Below are 19,685 nucleotides of genomic sequence, written 5' to 3'. Positions count from 1 at the left end.
GACAGATCACCCTGAGAGAGGTGGCCATGATAGATCACCTGAAATTGTTGTGCATGATAGATCACCCTGAGAGAAGGTGGCCATGACAGGTCACCCTGAGAGGGTGGCCATGACAGATCACCCTGAGAGGGTGGCCTGACAGATCACCCTGAGAGAGAGGTGGCATGACAGATCACCTGAGAGAAGGTGGCCATGATAGTCACCTGAGAGGTGGCCATGACAGAATCGCCTGAAGAGGTGGCCATGACAGATCACCTGAGGAGAGGTGGCATGACTGAATCACCTGAGAGAGGGTGGCCATGACAGATCACCAGAGAGAGGAGGTGTGTGACAGATCACCTGAGAGAGGGTGGCCATGAATCACCTGAGAGAGGTGTGTGACAGATCTCACCCTGAGACAGGGTGGCCATGACAAGATCACCCTGAGAGAATTGTATGACAGATCTGAGAGGTGGCCATGACAGATCACCACAGAGAGGTGGCCATGATAGATACCACAGAGAGAGGGTGGCCATGATAGATCACCCTGAGAGAGGTGGCCATGACCAGATCCTGAGGAGGTGGCCATGATAGATCACCCTGAGAGGTGGCCATGATAGATCGCCTGAGGTGGCCATGATGAATCACCTGAGAGGGTGTGCAGTAGATCACCTGAGAGAGGCCTGATAGATCACCCTGAGAGGCATGACAGATGCACAGGAGGTGGCTGGTCTCACCCTGAGAGAGGTGGCCATGACAGGCCACCCTGAGGGGTGGCCGTCCCCTGAGAGAGAGGTGTGCATGACAGAATCACCCTGAGAGAGGTGGCCATGACAGATCACCCACAGAGGTGGCCATGACAGATCACCCTGAGAGAAGGTGGCCCATGACAGATCACCCACAGGGCGGGTGGCCATGACAGATCTCCACAGACAGGGGTGGCCATGACAGATCACCTGAGAGAGGGTGGCCATGACAGATCACCCTGAGAGAGGTGGCCATGATGGGCTCACCTGAAGGTGGCTGGCGACAGTCACACAGGCCGGGGTGTGTGATCTGCCTGAGAGGTGGCCGCGACAGATCTACTTTACAGAGGGGGTGGCCATGACAGAATCACCTGAGAGAGGGTGGCCATGACAGAATCTGCCTGAGGGGGTGTGCGTGTCACCCTGAGAGGGTATGTGACCAGATCACCCTGAGAGGTGGCCATGAATCACCCTGAGGTGTGACGGATCCTTTGAGGTGGCCATGGTCTGCACAGGGGCAGGGGTGTGCATGACTGAATCACAGAGGGTGTGTGACAGATCACCTGAGAGGGGTGTGACCCTGAGGGGGGGTGTTGCTGACAGATCACCCTGAGGAGGGTGGCCATGACCCAGATCACCCTGGGGGAGGTGGCCATGACAGAATGCACAGAGGTGGCCATGACAGAATCACCTGGTGGCCTGACCGATCCACTGAAGTGGCCATGACAGATCTCACCTGAGAGAGGTGGCCATGACAGAATCACCCACAGAGGTGTATGACTGGGCATCACCCTGGCAGAGGTGGCCATGATAGATCACCTGAGAGAGGGGTGGCCATGATAGATCACCCTGAGAGAGGTGGCCATGACAGATCACCCTGAGAGAAGGTGGCCATGACAGATCACCCTGAGAGGTGGCCATGACAGATCACCTGAGAGAGGTGGCCATGACAGATCACCCTGAGAGAGGTGGCCATGACAAGATCACCTGAGAGGTGGCCGCGATAGATCACCCTGAGAGGTGTGCAGTGAATCACCTGAGAGGTGGCCATGACAGATCACCCTGAGAGGTGGCCCGACCTGGGGCTGGGTGGCCGCGACTAGTCACCCTGAGGTGGCCATGACAGAGACCCTGAGAGAGGTGTGTGAATGCCTGAGGTGGCCATGACAAGTCACCCTGAGAGAGAGGTGGCCATGACAGGTACCACAAGAGGGTGGCCATGACAAGTCACCTGAGAGGTGGCCATGATGATCCTGAGAGGTGGCCATGACGGAGAATCTCCTGAGAGAGGGGTGGCCATGATCGTCACCTGAGAGAGGTGGCCATGACAGATCACCCTGAGAGAGGGTGGCCGCGATGGTCACCTGGAGAGGTGGCATGAACGAATCACCTGAGAGGTGGCCATGACAGATCACCTGAGGTGGCCCATGATAGATCACCCTGAGAGAGGTGGCCTGATAGATCACCTGAGAGGTGTGCAGTGGAATCTTTTCAGAGAGGTGTGTGACAGAATCGCCCTGAGAGGTGGCCATGACAGATCACCCTGAGAGGTGCAGTGGGTCACCTGAGAGAGGTGGCCCATGATAGATCACCCCTGGGAGAGGTGGCCATGACAGATCACCCTGAGAGAGGTGAGCTGCGACAGATCACCTGAGAGGGGTGGCCATGATAGATCACCTGAGAGAGGTGGCCATGACAGATCACCCCTGGTGTGGAAGCAGGCTCCGCCTGGAGAGGGTGGCCGCTGATGGATCACCTGAGAATTGTGTGACGAATCACCTGAGAGGTGTATGACAGATCACCTGAGAGGTGTGTGACCGTCACCCTGAGAGAGAGGGTGTATGATAGATCTCACCCACAGAGAGAGAGGTGGCTGATAGATCACCCTGAGAGGGTGGCCATGATAGATCACCCTGAGAGAAGTGTGTGGATCACTTACCAGGAGATTGTGTGAATCACCCTGAGAGGTGGCCATGATAGATCACCTGAGAGGGTGGCCTGTGATCCTGAGAGAGGGTGTGTGATAGATCACCCACAGGGGGTGGCCATGGTGAATCACCTGAGAGGGGTGGCCTTGATAGATCACCCTGAGAGAGGTGGCCATGCAGATCACCCTGAGAGGTGTGTGATAGATCACTACAGGAGAGGTGGCCATGACAGAGTCACCCTGAGAAGGTGGCCATGACAGATCACCCTGAGAGAGGTGGCCGTGACAGATCACCTGAGAGAGGTGGCCATGACTGAATCACCCTGAGAGAGGGTGGCCATGACAGATCACCCTGAGAGAAGGTGGCCATGACAGGGTCACCCTGAGAGAAGGTGTGCATGACAGATCACCCTGAGAGAGGGTGGCCATGACGAATCACTGAGAGAGGTGGCCATGATAGATCACCCTGAGAGAGGGGTGGCCGTGACAGATCCTTGCCCCTGAGAGGGGGTGGCCATGACAGATCACCTGGGGGGTGGCGCGACAGATCACCCTGAGAGAGGGTGGCCATGATAGATCACCTGAGAGGTGTGCATGACAGATCGCCTGAGACAGGATGTGCATGATCAAATCACCTGAGAGGTGTGCATGATAGATCACCCTGAGGTGGCGCGACTGAATCTTACAGAGAGGTGGCCATGACGAATCACCTGAGAGAGGTGTGCTTGTAGATCTGCCTGAGAGATTGTATGATCAGATCACCTAGAGAATTGTATGACAGATCACCCTGAGACAGAATTGTATGACAGATCTGCTAGGAGGGTGGCCATGATGGAATCACTTTCAGAGACAGGGTGGCATGACAAATCACCCTGAGGAGGGTGTGCCGTGGAATCACCCTGAGAGGGTGGCCATGATCAGATCTGCCTGAGAGGTGGCCAAGGCAAGATGCTGAGAGAGGGGTGGCGCGTAGATCACCCACAGAGAGGTGGCCATGATAGATCACCTGAGAGAGGTGTATGACAGATCACCTGGTGGCCTTGACAGATCACTGAGAGGTGGCCATGATAGATCACCCTAGAGGTGGCCATGACGAATCACCTGAGAGGTGGCCATGATGGGTCACCTGAGAGGTGGCCATGATAGATCACCCTGAGAGAGGTGGCCATGATAGATCACCCTGAGAGGTGGCCATGATAGATCACCCTGTGAGGTGGCCTGACAGATCACCTGAGAGAGGTGGCCATGATAGATCACCCTGAGGTGGCCGCTGACAGATCACCCTGAGAGAGGTGGCCAATGATAGATCACCTGAGAGAGGGTGGCCATGATAGATCACCTGAGAGAATTTGGCCATGATAGATCACCCTGAAGGTGTATGATGATCACCCTGAGAAAGTGGCCATGACAGATCACCCTGAGAGGTGGCATGATAGATCACACCCTGAGAGAGGGTGGCCATGATCTCACCCACAAGAGAGGTGGCCATGACAGATCACCACTGAGAGAGGTGGCCAAATGAATCACCCCACCGAGGAGAGGTGGCCATGATAGATCACCCACAGTGTGGCCATGATAGATCACCCTGAGAGGGTGTGTGATAGATCACCCTGAGAGAGGTGGCCATGACAGATCACCCCTGAGAGAAGGTGACCAGGTCACCCTGAGGGGGTGGCCATGACAGAATCACCCTGAGAGAGTGGCATGATCACCCTGAGAGAGGTGGCCATGACAGATCACCCTGAGAGAGGTGGCCATGATGAGAATCACCCTGAGAAGGTGGCCATGATGGTCACCCTGAGAGAAAGTGGCCATGACAGGAGTCACCCTGAGAGAGGTGGCATGATCGTCTGCCCTGAGGTGGCCATGATAGATCACCTGAGAGAAGTGGCCATGACAGATCACCCTGAGAGAAGGTGGCCATGACAGATCACCCTGAGAAGGTGGCCATGACAGATCACCCTGAGACAGGAGTGGCCATGACAGATCACCCACAGAGAGAGTGGCCATGACATGAATCACCTGAGAGGTGGCGTGACAGATCACCGAGAGAGGTGGCCTTGATAGATCACCTGAGAAGGTGGCCATGACAGATCACCTGAGAGGTGGCCATGATAGATCACCCTGAGGTGGCCATGATAGATCACCTGAGAGAGGTGGCTGCAGGCAGATCACCCTGAGAGGTGGCCATGATAGATCACCTGGAGAGGTGTGTGACAGATCACCCTGAGACAGGGTGGCCATGATCGTCACCCTGAGAGAGGGTGGCCATGACAGATCACCCTGAGAGGTGGCCATGATAGATCACCCACAGAGAGGTGGCCATGATAGATCACTGAGAGGTGGCCATGATAGATCACCCTGAGAGAGGTGGCCATGACGAATCACCTGAGAGGTGGCCATGACAGATCACCCTGAGAGGTGTACATGACAGAATCACCCTGAGAGAGGTGGCCTGTGATCACCCTGAGAGGTGGCCATGACAGATCACCCTGAGAGAAGGTGGCCATGACAGATCACCCTGAGAGGGTGGCCTGACAGATCACCCTGAGAGAGGTGGCCATGATAGATCCACACAGGAGAGATATGGCCATGACAGATCACTTACAGAGGTGGCCATGACAGATCTTACCTGAGAGGAATTGTACTTGACAGATCACCTGAGAGGAATTGTGCATGATGGAATCACCTACAGGAGAGGGTGGCCATGATAGATCACCTGAGAGTGGCTGATAGATCACCCTGAGAGAGGGTGGCCATGATAGACTCACCCTGAGGGGGTGGCATGACGGAATCACCCTGAGAGGTGGCCGCGATAGGTCACTTACAGAGAGGTGGCCATGACAGATCACCCTGAGGTGGCCTGACAGAATCACCCTGAGAGAAGGTGGCCGCGGTAGATCACCCTGAGAGGTGGCATGACAGATCACCCTGAGAGGTGGCCATGATGGAATCACCTGAGAAGGTGTGACGGAATCACCTGAGAGGGTGGCCATGATAGATCACTAAGAGGGTGGCCATGACAGATCACCCTGAGACAGGGTGGCCGCGATGAATCACCCTGAGAGAGGTGGCCATGATCACCTGAGAGAGGTGGCACTGACAGATCACCCACAAGAGAGAGGGTGTGTGATAGATCACTTACAGAGAGAGGGTGGCCATGATAGATCACCCACAGAGGTGGCCGCGGCAGATCACCTGAGACAGGGGTGGCCATGATAGATCACCTGAGAGAGATTGTACATGATAGATCACCTGAGGAGGGTGGCCTGACAGATCACCCTGGACAGGAGTGGCCATGATCAGATCACCCACAGAGAGGTGGCCATGATGGTCTCCTGAGAGAGGGTGGCCATGACAGATCACCCTGAGAGAGGGTGGCCTGACAGATCACCCTGAGAGGTGGCCATGATAGATCACCCTGAGAGGGTGGCCATGACAGGTCACCTGAGCAGGGGTGGCCATGATAGATCACCCTGAGAGGGTGGCCATGATCGTCACCCTGAGAGAGAGGGGTGGCCTTGACAGATCACTTTGAGAGAGGTGGCCATGATGAATCTCACCCTGAGAGAAGGTGGCCATGACAGATCACCCTGAGAGAGGGTGGCCATGACAGATCACCCTGAGAGAGGGTGGCCATGACAGATCACCCTGAGAGAGGGTGGCCATGACAGATCACCCTGAGACAGGGTGGCCATGATAGATCACCCTGAGACAGGGTGGCCATGGGTGGCCATGATAGATCACCCTGAGAGAGGGTGGCCATGATAGATCACCCTGAGAGAGGGTGGCCATGACAGATCACCCTGAGACAGGGTGGCCATGATAGATCACCCTGAGACAGGGTGGCCATGATAGATCACCCTGAGACAGGGTGGCCATGATAGATCACCCTGAGACAGGGTGGCCATGATAGATCACCCTCCCAATAAAAATGCTACTGCATTTATCTTGAACCTTTTGTTTTTGAAGAAATATGTCACTCTTTTGGAGAACTCATATCCCCAACATGCTATAAATGTATGCCACCATTTGCCACAACACTAAGCCTTTACATATACAGTAATGTACAGGACATACTGTACAGGACATACTGTACATTGCTCCTTTCCTTTATGCATATTAGTGGTTTATTACTTTAATAATACATGCAGAATAATCTGCATTTATCATGAGATTCAACACATGTGACAACTTTGGTCATAGTGTGTAACCATTACAGAACCACTTGAGGATCCAGTACATTATTATTTAAAGTCAGTCACTGAACAAGTGTGAGAAATAATGTAATACAGACAGACACCAATGCATGTGTCTCTATGTATATTATGTGCAGGTTAGTTAAAGATGGGCTTCAGCAGTTACAACCTACAACCTCCTAGACAGAAATATAAGATGCATTAGTTTTGGTGTTTGTGCATAAATTCCCACAAATATCCATCATGCAAAATTAAGTAAGACATCAAATAGCAAAATTTAAACAAGGAAATGATAATCAAAAGCAAAACATAGAACATGCCTCGAGACATGCAGGAGAACCTTGTACAGTAAAGAGCAAACAGCCCTAGAGAACATTAACATCTCCTGAAAGTAGCAAACTGTTGATAAAACTCTCTGGTTTCATGGACCAGAAACCCTAATGTTTTAAGGTTTCTTCTGAATATCTCACAGGATAACAAGCAAACAAAATGCAAATGTAGTTATAAAAAGCACATTATTGCACATGACTAAACATAATGTATAATAATTTGACCCTGACCCTGAGATGCTCTATACAAAGTCAATCTTGGCTGCTGATGACGAACGACTACAGTTCTGCAGCTGCATGACCTCCACACCTTCACGGTGATGCTTGGGGCGATACCCCCGCCAGCCGCTAAATAGATCCGACACATACACCGACTAGAAGGTGGTCGTGTTGTCATGAAAATGAGGACATAAATGCCTTTATCTCTGTATCAGGGTCACTGTCACAGGCAATTTATAATAATAAAACTTTAATGGTGAACATTATAAATACTTATTACATACATTGATTTTCACTCAAAACAAAGAACTTAGCCAGAAATTTAAATTACACAAAAAAATCAAAAAACAAGATTTACCCAAAAATAGAAAAAATTACAAAATACTGCCAAACTAAAGTGAAAGTGTGCGATGATGCAAAGATTAACTTACAATTAAGATGGCCACTGTTGTTCCCAGAGCAAAACCAAAGAGAACATCCGACCAGTGGTGCTTGTAGTCTGAGACACGAGAGAGGCAGCAATAGAAGGTCATCATTAAGCACACAAACTGAAGGAACGGCCGAACCAACTTGGGACCTTTGAACTTAAATCGCACTTGAAGGTAAATCTGGAAGAATAAATTTAGTACTACAAACATTGAAGTAATATGACTTGTGAGGAAAAGTGTGTGTGTGTGTGTGTGTGTGTGTGTGTGTGTGTGTGTGTGTGTGTGTGTGTGTGTGTGTGTGTGTGTGTGTGTGTGTGTGTGTGTGAGAGAAGTGAATAAAGAACATCATATAATAAGCTTAAAATTTCTCATACAATACCAGTTGCTTACTTTAGTCCAGATACAGCTAACTGATACCTCCGGCCCCAGGGGTGCTGGGATGGTTGTAGGCGGAACATGTTCAAAGTATGTGTCATTCTCCTCCAGTGAGCAACAAATAACTTTTTTTTTTATTACAATTATTTTTTAAATGTGTGAGTAGAGTTTTCCTTCATCTTAGTGTGTATTAGTTTGTGCTGGATAGTGAAGCTGTTTCATAACAAAGGTGGAGCTGCCATCTACTGCACTAACTCTCATTCATCAGCTTATTTACTTGATGATATTTCTCTTTGTTGTGTTAACCATTCCTGCCAATTGTTTTGTATACCACTTCCTTCACTAATTCTCTTCTCCCTTTCTATGACCTTTACATACCTCTTTCTCCCACTCCATACAAAACATGGGAGGTAGAAATTGCATATGCTTACAGTTCAGTTCAGTATTCCTATTTCTTAAAATTTTAGACAATCTCTGAATCTTAAGCCAATTTTACAATACTGTTGCAAAATTGGTTTCCACTAGTCATACAATGTACTGAAGCTATGACACTCAGCAGTAATTTACCTGTTAAATTACTACAGTACTGTACTAAATAAAACTGGTAATAAGAGTGTTGGGTTTGGTGTACAGTAGACCCCTCCCATTCGCGGGTTTAAGATTCACGATTTCGACGATTCGCGGTAAGCAGCAGGTGGCTCGGGTGGCTAGCATGTGAGCCTCCTCCCTCAGCACAACGAGTCACCCCACTCGTCTCATGTCGCTGTGTTGGCCCTCGCCCAGTACCCGTGACCCAGCATCCTGTGTCATACTCTCAAAACTTTTGTGTTTCTTTGTGAAAATGGCCCCTAAAAGACTGCCTAGTGTCAGTGCTAGTGATGCTAGTGGAGTGAAACATAAAAGGCAAAAGTCAGTGATGACCCTGACAAAGAAAGTTGAATTATTAGACAAGTTAAAAGAGGGGACGAGTGCTGCCGCGGCTGGTCGGTTGTTCGGTGTGAACGAATCCACAGTGCAGTACACAAGAAAGAATGAACAAGCAATTTATGATTCTGTTCAAGCAAGTAGTCCTGCAAGTGCTAAAGTGGCGCAGGTTGTTGATGACAAGAACATAGTGATAACTGAGAAAGCACTGAACATTTGGATTGAGGAACAGCATCAAAAAAATGTTCCGATCAACAGCAACGTGATTTGTGAAAAGACTAAAAGTCTTTATGGTCATTTGTACGAGTCAACAGGTGGTGAAGGGGCTGGTGTAGTGACTGAGCCAACTCTTGGTGCCAGTAAAGGTTGGTTCAAGGATTTTAAGAAAATATTCTCGCTCCATAATGTGAAGCTGACTGGGGAGGTCACATCAGCTGACCACACAGCTGCAGGTGTATTTACCGCCAAGCTGAAGAAAATAATAGAAGAGAAAGGCGATGGACCAGAGCAAGTGTTTAATGCTGATGAATCCGGTTTATTTTACAAGATTATGCCTGGTAGAACCTACATAAACAAGCAGGAGAGGCGTGCCTCTGGGTTCAAGGCGGCCAAGGACAGAGTGACGCTCATCTTCTGTGGCAATGTGGCTGGCCACATGATCAAGCCTGACTTGCTTTACCACTCAGCAAACACTCTAAAGGAAATAAACAAGAATCTTTCGTCAGTGTTTTGCCAGTCCAACAAAAAGTCATGGGTAACTGTGCAAGCATTCCTGGACTGGTTCCATAAATGCTTCGTCCCGGAAGTGGAAAAATACCTAGTTTCCAAGAAGATGGAATTCAAGGTGTTATTATCTATAGATAAAGCACCAGACCACCCAGAAAGTTTACAGTTTAGCCACCCACCACCTCACCATTCGCCTCCCGGCCACACACCACCTGCCAGCCATGTGCCACCTCCCGGTCTTGCACCACTCCACCACTGCATCACCCTCTCCCACCAATGATCCTGATGATCCACCTATGCTTCAGTAACCAGATGTCTCCCTATGTACAGTACACCACTTCATCAAGCTCCAGACTTCCACATACTAATGTAAGTACAGTATTGTGACTTTAGTTTCTCCTACACAGTATACCTGTATACTAGTGCACTAAGGTATTGTATAAGTTGCTGTTTGTGGTTTTGCCAAGTTTCGTCATTTTTGGGAAGCTATCCCTCGTGAACAGCAAGGGTCTACTGTACATGTTCCACAGCACTAATAGTCCACTCGGTGTGAATACAGTAGACACCATGGCTGCTACTGCCTTTCACTTCCGCAACAATAAAGTTAAGTACACTACAGTACTGTATCTAGTGTGCACCCTCTGCTGTACACATGAACCAGTTACTGTTTGGTCAGGAGGGGAAGTGAGTGTTATATCCACCCAGCTCTAGTGCCTCAACCAGTTCTCACTTAACACCTCTGATGAATACTCTGGAAGTACACTATACTTACAGCTAAGTAAATCATGGTAAACGCAGAGAAGGAGGCGTGTCCGGAGGGAAACGATAGCCGAGCTTCTTTCAATCGGAATGATTCACTTGATGTGCAGGGGATGTGGTCAACATACCTGTAGTCTTGAGTGCAGTTGAGCTGAAATTGAATAACTTTATCTTTCTTTGTAACAAACACTGGAGACAACACACCCGGCACAGCATCTATATAACTGAACGTTAAAAATACTGCACATATGACTCGGGTAACAAGTGTCCAGTACTGTGCAGTATTCTGGCATCAAGGATAACAAGAAGGTAAACAAATTTTGAGTTCAAAGGAGGTCAAAGAAAGAAAGAAGAAAAGAGGAAAGGAAAAAAACTGAGAGAAAGAAAGAACAGAGAAGAAGCCACACGCAGGATTTAATAATAAGTTTGACCTTAAATAATTTGGGCCAGAATGACTGCTCCTTATTTCTCACCTCTTTATTTTATTGCCTGAAAACTAAACCATTTTTAAATTCATCTTTAAGGTAGAGGAGAACAAGTGCACTGAGCCTCCCAATAGATTAACACATATCTAATATTAACATTGTACAGTATTGATTATAAAAAGAAAGTCATACATACAAAATACTTAGAACATGAACTATGCTACAAACAAGAATGAGATGCATACCTGTGACCAGTCAGGAATGCACACACTGATAAAATGTGGCCTCAAACGTCCAATAGAGTACTTGGCAATGTCAGTGGAGAGCTGCGAGCAAGCACACCCAAAGAGGAATGTGCCAATGGCGGCATACGAAGCCCAGAACCACGAGCTAACGTTTCTGCTGCACATCACCAGCGGCTTCCCCACCGCCTCCTGACGAATCCTCCACCACTCCAAAAGGCACATCTGAGCCGGTTTAAAATATGAATGAGAACAATTATACAGTATTTGAAATTTGTATATAAGCTGAATTTTCTGCACAGATCATCATCATCATTAACCAAGGACAACAAATTGGTCAAAACTAATCAAGTTTACTTAGTTTGGCTTTCATGCATTTGAAAATATAAGTAATTACTGTACTTCACTAAATAATAAATTAAGCCTCTAACAACACACAACTTCAAAACAGATCAAACTATACAGGTACTGTACTTTGGTCTATGCAGATATTGCCATGAATATTATATACAATAACTCAAGCGTGTTGACCAACACAAACTGGGTTCAGTAGGAGATTACATTTAGTTTATACTGTATATCCAGACACATGCCTCAGACTGGTTAAGAAACTCATTCATATGTTTTAACACAACAACAATGTTAAGAAGCAGCAGAAATTCTGCCTCTGTACTGTACTGTACTGTACTGTACAGTACTGTACTGTACTGTACTGTACTGTACAGTACAGTACAGTACAGTACTGTACTGTACTGTACTGTACTGTACTGTATTGTACTGTACTGTACTGTATGGCTTTATTAAATAACTTCTCAAGTGCTATGTACAGTAACCGTTACTACTATCACGACTTTCAATTAAAATTTCAATATCCAAGACAAGCTTAAACTGTGTTAAATGAACATATGCATGAGCATGTACAGTGCACACTGTACAGAGTATATACAAAAACACACATTCACGTGCACTTTGAGTAATGCTAACAAGGTTAACAAGAGAGACACAATGCATTAGCACGAACAAGCTGTCTAACAAGGAGTTATAACTTCCCCAGCTTCACAAACATCAGGGTGCAACTTGTTCATCATCAGTACTGAGACAACAACCAAAGCCTGTATGGATTCAAACGATCCATCTGGTCGTTAAGATACCACAAACTATGTAACTGCTCATACACACACACGGCCTCTTTTTAACTAACACTTAACCACAAAGATGGATTAAAACTACAGTAGTACACTGTTTATGACAAAGTCTCTGTAAAGAACTCAGTGACATGTAAGTTGTTGACTAATCTAATCCTGTATTAATTGTTACTCAACAAAGACGTCATGTTTCTAGGTACACATGATACAAACCCTTCCCCACACTGTACTGTACCGGGCCGGCCAGACCTAATTATTCTTGGTCAATCTTTGTGTGGTGAGATTCAAAAGACATCATTAAAAATAGTTGATTTATATTGTATGGGAGCTCCTTTCTTCATGTATAATAACAACTGTAGTACTGTTTATATTTTTTAATGGAATTATAATGAAGGAAAGTCAACTAATAACATGGAGACAGTCATCTGTTTCCTTGATTATGGGCAAAAATATTTAAATTGAAGTAAATGGATAAAGTACAGTGATATCTCAGTTAGCTGGAACAATTAGTGCAGAGTACTTCTGGGTAACAAGACGACTCTCTCAAAGCCAGAAAAAAATCCCTCATCCCCGCAATTTTCTGGAATTGTTCGGGTAACGGAAAAATTTTCTCACTTTCCAGAAATTCCCATTACTGTAAGTCATTTCTTGAACCCGAAAAAATATCCCCCGGAATTTTCCGGGTATCGGGAAATTTTTCTCAAAATTTTCCGGAAAATGTGCCCCCGAAAATCTTTTCAAAAGTAGGAATTTCCAGAAAATTATGTCTTTGGGAAAGATTTTCCCGAGAAAATTCAAATTCCAGCTATTGGAGAGTTCCGGGTTTGAGGGATTCTGGCTAACAGAGATATTAATTATACTGTATACTTATTGGCCAAGAAACACCTCTCTATATAAAGACGTTTTATTAAAAAATTATAAATAGTTTTTGAATTTAGAGTTTGGAAATGTAACTCCTATAGAAGAACTAACTGATGGCAACCATTATCCCTTAATTTTGTTAAGCTGGGGACAAGAAGATGTGTAACTGTACTGTTAATGTTACTCTTAGTGTCTGCCTTATACTACAGTGATGTCAGTTATCACTACAACACAGCCACAAGTTAGGAATTGTGTCAGAAATCTGGCCGAGGGTTTGAGTTTTAAGGTGGGCAAAGAAGTGATGTTTTTATTTGTGGTATCCTCGACCAAAGACCTGTAAGTGCTGTGCCCAGGAGCGCTGCGGTGCTCGTCACAAGAAAAACACCAACAACAATAACAATCAAGCCTCATTATATCTTGTTCTCAGTCTTATAACAAAATAATAACCTTTACCTCAAAATTAACTTCCACTTTGTAAAAAAATAAATAAAAATCACTCTGAATTAAATTAATTTGTGTCATCAGGAGTTGAGCCCCAAGTTGAAGCTAACGAGGTTTGAATGTCTCAGTCAGAGGAACACAGTGGGTGATGAGGGGTGAACGGGGCGGTGAGGGGTGAACGGGGCGGTGAGGGGTGAACGGGGCGCCCCGGTGGGGGGTGAACGGGGGTGAACGGGGCGGTGTGGGGTGAACGGGGCGGTGTGGGGTGAACGGGGCGGTGAGGATTATAATAAAGGATATATTAGGATGTGGGCAACACGTGAGGAACAATATTCTATCGAAATGTTCTCAATCTTCTCTGTGTGGTAATAATGTACACACAATGTAAGGTAAACTACCAAATACACGAGTGTACTTCTAAATAATATATACAGTAGCTTATAGTCAATATGTCAATCAGGCAGCCTGTAAAATACCTGTGAAAATGTTGCATGTCATGTTTATTTTGTGTATAGGTCAGGTTAGGGTAGATAAAGTTAGGTTAGGTTAGGCCAGGTCAGAGCAGGTTAGGTTAGGTTAGGCCAGGTCAGAGCAGGTTAGGTTACGTTAGGCCAGGTCAGAGCAGGTTAGGTGAGGTTAGGTTAGGCCAGGTCAGAGCAGGTTAGGTTAGGTTAGGTTAGGTTAGGTTAGGTTAGGCCAGGTCAGAGCAGGTTAGGTTAGGGTCGATAAAGATAGGTTCGGTTAGATTAAGTTTAGTTCAGTCTGAAGATTAATGAAAATATTTGCAGTTCTCAGCTGCATAACCTAACCTTACCTAACTATATCTACCCTAACCTAACTTTATCTAACCTGACGTAACCTAACCTGACGTGACGTAACCTAACCTAACCTGCTCTGACCTGGCCTAACCTAACCTATGCACAACATAAACTTCATGAAACAGAACATTTTAACAGGTATTTTACAGACTGACTGACTTAACACATCAACATAGACTATATCTGATAAAGGTGTTTATTATACTATTATATTAACTCAACCTTTAATAACAATGTGGTCAATAAGTTAAGTATACATGACTACCAGTACCACACTGTACCATCAACTGTACCACCACTAAGTACTGTAACTAGTGACTACCACAGCTCAGTACCACACTGTACCATCAACTGTACCACCACTAAGTACTGTAACTAGTGACTACCACAGCTCAGTACCACACTGTACCATCAACTGTACCACCACTAAATACTGTAACTAGTGACTACCACAGCTCAGTACAACACCGTACCATCAACTGTACCATCACTAAGTACTGTAACTAGTGACTACCACAGCTCAGTACCACACTGTACCATCAAGTGTACCACCACTAAGTACTGTAACTAGTGACTACCACAGCTCAGTACCACACTGTACCATCAACTGTACCACCACTAAGTACTGTAACTAGTGACTACCACAGCTCAGTACAACACCGTACCATCAACTGTACCATCACTAAGTACTGTAACTAGTGACTACCACAGCTCAGTACCACACTGTACCATCAACTGTACCACCACTAAGTACTGTAACTAGTGACTACCACAGCTCAGTACAACACCGTACCATCAACTGTACCACCACTAAGTACTGTAACTAGTGACTACCACAGCTCAGTACCACACTGTACCATCAACTGTACCATCACTAAGTACTGTAACTAGTGACTACCACAGCTCAGTACAACACCGTACCATCAACTGTACCACCACTAAGTACTGTAACTAGTGACTACCACAGCTCAGTACCACACTGTACCATCAACTGTACCACCACTAAGTACTGTAACTAGTGACTACCACAGCTCAGTACAACAATCGTACCATCAACTGTACCACCACTAAGTAATTAAAACTAGTGACTACCCAGCTCAGTACCACACTGTACCATCAACTGTACTCACTACTAAGTACTGTAACTAGTGACTACCACAGCTCAGTACCACACTGTACCATCAACTGTACCACCACTCATAATTAAAACTAGTGACTACCACAGCTCAGTACCACACCGTACCATCAACTGTACCATCACCAAGTACTGTAAACCAGACCACTTCACAGCTCAGTACAAACACCGCACTCATCAACTGTACCATCACTATACTGTAACTAGTGACTACTACAGCTCAGTACAACACTGTACCATCAACTGTACCACCACCAAGTACTGTAACTAGTGACTACCACAGCTCAGTACAACACTGTACCATCAACTGTACCATCACTAAAGTACTGTAACTAGTGACTACCACAGCTCAGTACCACACTGTACCATCAACTGCACCATCACTAAGTACTGTAACTAGTGACTACTACAGCTCAGTACCACACTGCACCATCAACTGTACCACCACTAAGTACTGTAAACTAGTGACTACTACAGCTCAGTACCACTGTACCATCAACTGTACCTTCCACCACTGTTGTAACTAGTGACTACCACAGCTCAGTACCACAATCGCATTCATCAACTGTACCACCACTAAGTACTCGTAACTAGTGACTACCACAGCTCAGTACCACACTGTACCATCAACTGTACCATCACTAAGTACTGCAACTAGTGACTACTACAGCCTGTAAGTACCACACCGTACCATCAACCGTACCACCACTATACCTCCGTAACTAGTGACTACCTCTCACAGCCTGTGCCAACACTGCACTATCAACTGTACCACCACTAAGTGCCTGCAACTAGTGACCTCACTACAGCTCAGTACCACACTGTACCATCAACTGCACCATCACTAAGTACTGTAACTAGTGACTACCACAGCTCAGTACCACACTGTACCATCAACTGTACCATCACTAAGTACTGTAACTAGTGACTACCACAGCTCAGTACAACACCGTACCATCAACTGTACCACCACTAAGTACTGTAACTAGTGACTACCACAGCTCAGTACCACACCGTACCATCAACTGTACCATCACTAAGTACTGTAACTAGTGACTACCACAGCTCAGTACCACACCGTACCATCAACTGTACCATCACTAAGTACTGTAACTAGTGACTACCACAGCTCAGTACCACACTGTACCATCAACTGTACCACCACTAAGTACTGTAACTAGTGACTACCACAGCTCAGTACCACACCGTACCATCAACTGTACCACCACTAAGTACTGTAACTAGTGACTACCACAGCTCAGTACCACACACACATTACCATCCAACTGTACCACCACTAAGTAAAGCAACTAGTGACTGGCTCATTACCACACTGTACCATCAACTGTACCATCACTAAGTACTGTAAACTAGTGACTACCACAACTCAGTGCAACGTGCCATCAACTGTACCACCACTAAGTACTGTAACTAGTGACTACCACAGCTCAGTACCACACCGTACCATCAACTGTACCACCACTAAGTACTGTAACTAGTGACTACCACAGCTCAGTACCACACTGTACCATCAACTGTACCATCACTAAGTACTGTAACTAGTGACTACCACAGCTCAGTACCACACCGTACCATCAACTGTACCACCACTAAGTACTGTAACTAGTGACTACCACAGCTCAGTACCACACTGTACCATCAACTGTACCATCACTAAGTACTGTAACTAGTGACTACCACAGCTCAGTACAACACCGTACCATCAACTGTACCACCACTAAGTACTGTAACTAGTGACTACCACAGCTCAGTACCACACCGTACCATCAACTGTACCATCACTAAGTACTGTAACTAGTGACTACCACAGCTCAGTACCACACCGTACCATCAACTGTACCATCACTAAGTACTGTAACTAGTGACTACCACAGCTCAGTACCACACTGTACCATCAACTGTACCATCACTAAGTACTGTAACTAGTGACTACCACAGCTCAGTACAACACCGTACCATCAACTGTACCACCACTAAGTACTGTAACTAGTGACTACCACAGCTCAGTACCACACCGTACCATCAACTGTACCACCACTAAGTACTGTAACTAGTGACTACCACAGCTCAGTACAACACCGTACCATCAACTGTACCACCACTAAGTACTGTAACTAGTGACTACCACAGCTCAGTACCACACTGTACCATCAACTGTACCATCACTAAGTACTGTAACTAGTGACTACCACAGCTCAGTACAACACCGTACCATCAACTGTACCATCACTAAGTACTGTAACTAGTGACTACCACAGCTCAGTACCACACTGTACCATCAACTGTACCACCACTAAGTACTGTAACTAGTGACTACCACAGCTCAGCACACCACCGTACTATCAACTGTACCATCACTAAGTACTGTAACTAGTGACTACTACAGCTCAGTACCACACTGTACCATCAACTGTACCACCACTAAGTACTGTAACTAGTGACTACTACAGCTCAGTACCACACTGTACCATCAACTGTACCATCACTAAGTACTGTAACTAGTGACTACTACAGCTCAGTACCACACTGTACCATCAACTGTACCATCACTGGCACTGTAACTAGTGACTACCACAGCTCAGTACCACACTGTACCATCACTGTAACATCACTAAGTACTGCAACTAGTGACTACCACAGCCTGTAAAGTACCACACTGTACCATCGAACTGCACCCATCACTAAGTACTGTAACTAGTGACTGACTACAGCTCAGCACCACACCGCACTCATCAACTGTACCATCACTAAGTACTGTAACTATGATTACCACAGCTCAAGGCACCACACCGTACCATCAACTGTACCACCACTAAGTACTGTAACTAGTGACTACCACAGCTCAGTACCATCAACTGTACCACCACTAAGTACTGTAACTAGTGACTACCACAGCTCAGTACCACACTGTACCATCAACTGTACCACCACTAAGTACTGTAACTAGCAAGATCTCATATCCTTGGTGGTCCTTAAACAGACAAATACTAACACGTATTTTATTTACCGTAGTAAATAAAAATACACCCTGTAATTCACTCCTTCTTCCAGCTACTTCTTATCGAATTAATTCATCCCCGGAACGACTGTTTATTCCTTAACTATCTATTACCGAGACAAAATCATCGGCAACTGAGACTTAAAACGTCAAAAGCAACGCCTGACTAAGTTAAGCAACCTATGGTTAATCCCTGCAATCATCCGTACTACAATATGTTGGTCATTCCTGTATGAGGTCAGCTGACAAATATCTTCCTTGAACTGTTTTAATGTCCAAACTTAAGGCCAATGGCGAGCTAGTTCCTTTTATCAGAAGCAATTATGTACAGATGGGACAAAAGTCAGCTCCCTGGGGTCAAACTGAGTCATGGGCGTGAGTCATCAAGCTGAGTCATGGGCGTGAGTCATCAAGCTGAGTCATGGGCGTGAGTCATCAAGCTGAGCCAGGGGCGTGAGTCATCAAGCTGAGCCAGGGGCGTGAGTCATCAAGCTGAGCCAGGGGCGTGAGTCATCAAGCTGAGCCAGGGGCGTGAGTCATCAAACTGAGCCAGGGGCGTGAGTCATCAAGCTGAGCCAGGGGCATGAGTCATCAAATTGAGCCAGGGGCGTGAGTCATCAAACTGTGCCAGGGGCGTGAGTCATCAAGCTGGAGCCAGGGGCATGAGTCATCAAGCTGGTTTCAGGGCATGAGTCATCAAGCTGGAGCCAGGGCGTGAGTACTCAAGCTGGAGCCAGGGCATGAGTCATCAAGCTGAGCCAGGGGCGTGAGTCATCAAGCTGGAGCCAGGGGCAGAGTCATCAAACTGAGCCAGGGGCGTGAGTCATCAAACTGAGCTAGGGCGGAGTCAAGCTGACTTATCCTAACTTGTACAGTATCTGGCTTGGGTCAACACTGCTTTATTTTGGGAGGGAGGGGGGGTAGGATGACCTTTTGACCCCAACTGTATCATAAGGAAGTACGTATTTTGCAAGTCTTCTCCCCTTGT

At 46.6% G+C, this 19,685-nt stretch overlaps 1 protein-coding gene across 2 annotated transcripts in view; it reads right to left on the bottom strand.

Moving 5' to 3' along the window:
• Positions 1–19,685, bottom strand: part of LOC121874290 (phospholipid phosphatase 3-like) — a 52,807-nt gene that overhangs the window by 11,338 nt on the left and 21,784 nt on the right. Inside the window, exons 2-5 of one of the 2 annotated variants that reach the window (XM_042378389.1) lie at positions 11,282–11,503; positions 10,625–10,762; positions 7,831–8,007; positions 7,412–7,554 (exon numbers count right to left, since the gene is read on the bottom strand). In XM_042378389.1, the coding sequence (XP_042234323.1) occupies positions 7,423–7,554; positions 7,831–8,007; positions 10,625–10,762; positions 11,282–11,503 (669 nt within the window). In that variant the 3' untranslated portion in view covers positions 7,412–7,422. The remainder of the gene's footprint in view (positions 1–7,411; positions 7,555–7,830; positions 8,008–10,624; positions 10,763–11,281; positions 11,504–19,685) is intronic. The other variant, XM_042378388.1, reaches the window with a different exon arrangement.

Source organism: Homarus americanus, unplaced genomic scaffold, assembly GCF_018991925.1.
Source record: "Homarus americanus isolate GMGI-L3 unplaced genomic scaffold, GMGI_Hamer_2.0 scaffold26488, whole genome shotgun sequence".
Lineage (NCBI taxonomy): Eukaryota > Metazoa > Arthropoda > Malacostraca > Decapoda > Nephropidae > Homarus > Homarus americanus.
This window is presented reverse-complemented; position numbering and strand designations above follow the sequence as displayed.